This window comes from Lactuca sativa, chromosome 9 (assembly GCF_002870075.4).
Source record: "Lactuca sativa cultivar Salinas chromosome 9, Lsat_Salinas_v11, whole genome shotgun sequence".
Lineage (NCBI taxonomy): Eukaryota > Viridiplantae > Streptophyta > Magnoliopsida > Asterales > Asteraceae > Lactuca > Lactuca sativa.
Window position 1 is genome coordinate 14,115,541 of NC_056631.2, and position 6,250 is coordinate 14,121,790.

At 38.9% G+C, this 6,250-nt stretch overlaps 1 protein-coding gene across 3 annotated transcripts; it reads left to right on the top strand.

Moving 5' to 3' along the window:
• The first annotated feature begins 1,379 nt into the window (after positions 1–1,379).
• On the top strand, positions 1,380–5,962 carry LOC111880236 (B3 domain-containing transcription factor ABI3). 3 transcript variants are annotated; one of them, XM_052767838.1, is made up of 7 exons: positions 1,380–1,739; positions 1,853–3,742; positions 3,836–3,928; positions 4,020–4,120; positions 4,255–4,307; positions 4,825–4,901; positions 5,301–5,962. In XM_052767838.1, the coding sequence occupies exons 2-7, from the start codon at positions 1,964–1,966 to the stop codon at positions 5,442–5,444; spliced, it is 2,247 nt and encodes a 748-aa protein (XP_052623798.1). In that variant the 5' UTR covers positions 1,380–1,739; positions 1,853–1,963; the 3' UTR covers positions 5,445–5,962. The 3 variants fall into 3 exon arrangements, with proteins under 3 accessions (XP_052623798.1, XP_052623797.1, XP_052623799.1); XM_052767837.1 differs by having other exon boundaries at positions 1,380–3,742; XM_052767839.1 differs by having other exon boundaries at positions 1,380–3,742; positions 4,261–4,307.
• Positions 5,963–6,250: the final 288 nt, after the last annotated feature.

The window sequence follows — 6,250 nt, forward strand, 5'->3', positions numbered from 1 at the left end:
GATACAAAACTTCAGCTGTGTAACATTATAAAAATGTCACCAAGTTTTGGTTCCATTTTGTCCCGTCTTGTTTTTGGATCATGTATTATGTACTTGTTTTTCACCTGTTCTTGCTCTTCTTCATCTTCATCACTTTGCAAGTCATCACCATGATACACTTGTGCTCTTACATCATTATTCAAACTAGAGTTTCTAATATTTTCATCAGTTAGTAACACATTAAGAAATGCATCCTTACACTTATCCAGTGGAGTAATGAACTCTTTGTCTGGTTCATGATCCATGTAGATGTCATGAAGCTCAAAATCCATCTCATTAAGACCAGAGAAAGGCCGCGTAAACAAAAAATGGGTATGTGTTGCCTTCGTCCTCTGAAACCCAATCTATCAAAACAACCTGAAAAAACGCACATTATCGTTATTCGTTAACCTCTGAAGAACAAAGAACTATAATAACACAATCTTCAAAGAAATTACACATACCCTATGAAATCGACTCTCTAATAACCTAATCTTCTTCTCCTAATAACCTAATCTTCTTCAAAAAGCCCTAAATTTGCGATGAATGATGTCGATTTTCTGAAGGATTCTGAGGAAGTGTACATTTACGTGCAAAAGGTTGAGGTAAGGTGTTAGGTACACTGCTCCACATAAACGGACGTAACATCCGTGCCATCTCCTCAATTAAGTGCCAAATCAACACACGGTAACCGACTACTAAGGGTGCAACCTCTTAAATGAGATATTTGAAACATTTAGCAAAAATATCCGACTTTATTACCCCCAAAACTCATCAAAGGGTAAAACTGACACTTTTTGGAAAACTTAAGGGTTTTTATGACGATTTCCCTATTAGGTTTAACTTTTCTATTTATTTTTAGTCATTTTACATGTATAAGCTACTTAATCATTTTTTGAAAAAAACAATTTTTTGACTTATTTAATTTTGCCATTATAAAGACTAATCCAAATACTTTTTAAAAACTTGTTTTTTCACTCATATAAATCAATAAGTTATTTTGATTAAAATGAAAATAAATCCCAAATACCTTCCGACTAGTTATTGAGCTTAATTAACGAAAGCATGGATAGTCTGCTGACAAAGATCCAAAATGCATTGGTTAATTTATTTGGGATTTATGAGAGCACTTACAACAAAAACAAAGTTAAAAATGGATGAATATATTTGGGATCATGTGGATGGCCATGGATGCTGATAACATGCATACATATTGTGTAATAAGTTGCAGAGAGAGAATTGAGCTGCTTACCGTCAACAAAAAGAAAAAAAGACTGAGCCACCGCTTACTAACCACCATTCAGGAGCATACGCATGGCTTCTAGCGTACAATCCGGGGTGCATAAGTAGTGGAGAAAAACTATAACCTAAACCAGCCCCTGGTTTTCTGTCTGGTTTTCTCTCTCCCTCTCTCTCCCCCTCTCTCTCTCCAAAGAGAAGAACCAAACAAAGATGCAAAGGATTTTTGAACTTATCTTCCACCCACTTTCATAGAACATAGAAATTTCAAATATTTTCTCACATACCAACAATTTTGCTTCATCTAATCGATCTCCGCTGGGTTCTCCATTTTTTCCGTCGACCTCTGTCCTTCCAGTGGTTCAGTTCTTCCCCTCTTTTAGTTTATGCAAATCCAAATCCTATTTGGTGATAGATTCTGGGTTTTTTCTGGGGTTTGGTTATGATTGTTAATTCGGCTATCAAATGTGTATGATAACGATGTATGTGTGGGTAAATTAATATCTTATTATATATATTCTATATAGATATAGCAAGTTGGAATTTATTTAAGTATTAATCTTAAAAACTCAGATGTTTTATGTTGTTTCTGTAGTATCATCAAGTACAGTTTATGATACTTTTACCACCTTCTCTCTCTCTAAAAATATCAAGATCCAGTGAAATTTGAAAGGCCGTGTATCCGAAACTAGAAAAAGTCGATGTTATGGATGTTTGTGGTGTTGATGAGCAAGAAAGCCGTAAAAGTACTGGTTTTGATGCAGTGGGTACTACAGTGATGACGAGTACCGATGATCAGAGAGGGATCTGGGAGATTGATGTAAGAGCACAGCAACAGAATCTGATTCACGAAATGAATGATCCTTCAATGTTTTATAACGATCAGTTTCCAAAGATTCCTGATTTTCCATGCATGTCTTCTTCTTCCTCTTCTTCGTCAAATCCTGCACCTGCTAAGCCGATTTCTTCGGCCACTACTACATCGTCGGCGTCCTCGTCTACCTCGTCTGCGGCGTCTTGGGCGGTGTTGAAGTCTGAGTATATCACGGAGGAGGAGGCTGAAGGAGAGGATCAGTTGGAGGAGCTTAGGATTAACAGGAAAAAACGAAGTCATCGGGAGGAACCGGGTCCCGTTACGTCGACGGCGGCGGTTGAAGCGGTTCCTGTTCTGGAAAAGGCGGATGGAAGTGGTACGATAGATTGCATGGATGTGATGGAGAATTTTGGGTACATGGATTTGATTGATGGCAACGAAATCTGGGATCCATCGTCAATTTTCGAACAAAACCCACCGGATTTACAGCAGGAATGTGTGACGGCTCGTGGATATAGCAATGGAAGTGAGGTGGTACAAGATAGTGGGATTAAAGACGGTGGCCGTGAAGGTGGCGGAGGACGGTTGGATGAACTAGGGGTGATGTTCTTTGACTGGTTGAAATCCAACAAAGAATTCATATCAGCAGAAGATATGAGAAATATTAAACTCAAGAAATCGACAGTTGAATGTGCTTCAAAAAGATTAGGATCGTCAAAAGAAGGCAAAAAACAACTCCTCAAATTAATTCTTGAATGGGTGCAACAACACCAGCTTCAAAGAAAAAACAGCGGCGGTGCCGGTGAATTAGCCGCTGCCGCCGCCACCACCACCACCCAATACCCTTTACAGCATTACCAGGGACGTCCACCACCACCACCACCGACCCCACCGCCACCATTCAACTGTAATTCTTGGGTCCCACCTAGTGACATGAACCATGGATTCTCTCCTTCTCCGTGGATCCCACCAGCGGTGGCGTATCCGTCGTACATGGCGGATCAGACCAGTAATGGGATGCCTATGGTAGCGGCGGGGCCACAAGCGACGTTTTCTTACATGGGTGATGGGAGCGATCAATACAATTCTGGTCTGAATCGTCTTAATCCGTATAATAATTCAGGTTCGGGTGAATATCAAGTTCTTGAATCTGCACCTTCGTGGAACCCTTCACAGATTACCATGGCTGCGTCGACACCCTACAACAATCAGTTTCCTGACGTGGGCAATAACTATGGTCCTCAAATTATGCCCCTCGCTTCTGGTTACCCCGATCAGTACCCGTATAATCCACAGGTTTACGCCACCGGCGGTTGTGGCGAACAACAGCGGTTAATGAGGCTGGGTTCTTCGGCGACTAAAGAAGCTAGAAAGAAAAGAATGGCTAGACAGCGGCGGACTTACTTCCACCACCACCACCACTCGAGACAAAATCAGCACATGAATAATCATCAGAATCACTTGGCCAACTCCGATCAACATCCACACGCAATGCTTGGTGATGAGAATTGCTCCGGCAAAACACATGGCGGAAACTGGTTGTACTGGCCATCTCCGCCTTCTACCAACACGGTTCCACCACCACCTATGGAATCACCTCACCGGCCACCCGCCAGACCTCAACAAGCCAGTGATCGCCCGTCTAAACAAACTCCCCCAGATAAACGGCAGGTATGCAAATATTGTAAAATTTTAAATAATTCTCGATCGATATTTTAGTTGTGATTATAATTTGATTTTTCATTTGTTTATTTTGATCATCAGGGTTTAAAAACTGAGAAAAATTTGAAGTTTCTGCTCCAAAAAGTGTTGAAGCAAAGTGATGTTGGGAGTCTTGGGAGGATTGTGCTGCCTAAGGTATAGATTTCTTATGGTTTAATTGTCTCCTTTCAATCAGATTTAATTTTAATGTGCTTAATTATTGATGGAAAACGAATTCAATTTACAGAAAGAAGCTGAGAGTCACCTCCCGGACCTGGATTCAAGGGATGGAATTTCAATTGCTATGGAGGATATAGGGACTTCTCAAGTGTGGAACATGCGATATAGGTATATTACGTTGTTAAATCCCTTTAATTAATACCTATTTGGGTTTTCATCAATTAATTAGCACCCAATACTCAAATTAAGCATCAGACTAAGTTTGGTTCTGGCTTTGTGTGTTTTCTCTTTGAATTGTGGAGCCTCAGGTTTTGGCCTAACAACAAGAGCCGGATGTACCTTCTCGAGAACACAGGTCAGCGAAGTGTTGGCTAATATTGGAATACGTTTGTTACAATATGCTATTTATAGCTCTTTTCATACATCACACACGAAATATTGCAAATAAAAATATATTCCCTTACGTGTCCTTCTGTCAATAAGGAGTAGTAGAAGCTAAAATATTAATTAAGGTTGTGGTATATCAAGATAGAGGTGATAAATGGGACCGGGCCCATCTTTATTTTTGTAACCGGACCAGACCAAAACCAAACGGACCAGCTCAGCCCGGAATAATCAAGTCCTGGACTGGATCGATCCCTTTTTTGGACCAATTTAACCGGTCTGTTGATTAGGCCGGATCTTTTTGGCTTGGTGTGTGTTCATGTCCATATATCAAAGTAATAAGATGGTTGCTTTAATTAGAGATCAAACAAATTAAATGATGCAACCATCCATGTTTCTAAAGGGGCGAGCTCCTTGATAAAAGTCAGGGTTAACAAGACATTTATGTATCTTGTTTTTTTTCTTCTAAACCTTGTTTTATGATTCAGGAGATTTCGTGAAAGCAAATGGGCTCCAAGAAGGCGATTTCATCGTGCTATACTCTGATGTCAAGTGTGGCAAATACGTAAGATCTAAATCATTATGTTTCTTCTTGATACATTTTCTTGTTTCCATATAAGACCCTACAAATCACACCCCGAACCCTTTGATGTACATAAGAAGACAACAAGCTAGCTTAATACGTATACTTACATGTATATGGTCATCTTTTAGGCCCCGTTTGTTAAAGTACTAGATAGGACAAAACAAATTGTAATGTATTTGAGGTGTGTGCTTATAAAGTCAACGGGAGAACATTTGCATTTTTTGCCCCGGTCAAACAGGTGGGGCAAAGACTCGTTCTTGTTCTCTCCATTTGTGCAGAAGATATGAATACTCTCATTATCTTCATCATGAAAAAAAAAAAAAAAAAAAAAGTAGTCTGTTTATGGTCTTAGCATAATCGACATTATTGTGTGTGCAGTTAATCAGGGGAGTGAAGGTACGACAACCAGCCAGTGTGAAATCCGAAGGCAAGAAGCCTTCTGTTAAACGAAGCTATCGCAATGCCTCCCAATCCACCAGAAGCTGTGATCCCTCATCACCTCCTAAAATAACTGCGATTTAAGTACTACTAACATCGTCGTTATCATCAAACGGACGTAAAACGTCTGTTCCTTTTGCAGTTAATATGATTCGCTGACCCTGTGTTCGACTCATTAAGCTGAGGATTGATGTTGTATCGAGGTTATAAGATTGGATGTTTTCAATCTTTTGATGTGTTGTTTTAGGGTTTGGTATGCCTGTGATCACTCTCGATCTCTAGATAATTGTCGTTACGTGTAATTTCACGGTATAATTGCTCGTTGTGTATGTGCATTAGTATGTATAGTTGATCATAAGAAGGTCCAAGGCTAACCATCTCTCCCCTTGGACCATGGTGGAGCAACTTGGTACATTTGTGGCACCTATGTAGGCTTGGTCTTTGGTTAATTTGTATGTGGGAATCTCTCGTACCTTCATGATATGATTTCAGCATAAAACTCCACCACTTTAATTGGTTGATTCTAAGGGTTTTTATCGAACATTTAGTTTGGTTACTGGAATGCGATAAGCAGATAATCGAAATCAGAATTAACTTTGGTATTGGTTTGTTTGACATGGAAATAGAATTAGACATTCTTTATAAATTGCTTTTACTTATATATATCTTCGACCACAGTATCATATTTTTAAAGTTAGAAATTAATTAAGTTGTTTTTGTTATTTTATTTAAAGAACTCACTGAAAATATTATTCGTTTTGTAATTATTTTTATTATAATTATCTATTTAAGATGGTATTTAGATTATTTAACTTTATTTTTATTAAACAATTTCTCAAAATGATGACTAATTTTCTCTGCCTATAAACCCATATATGAATTTTTTTTGA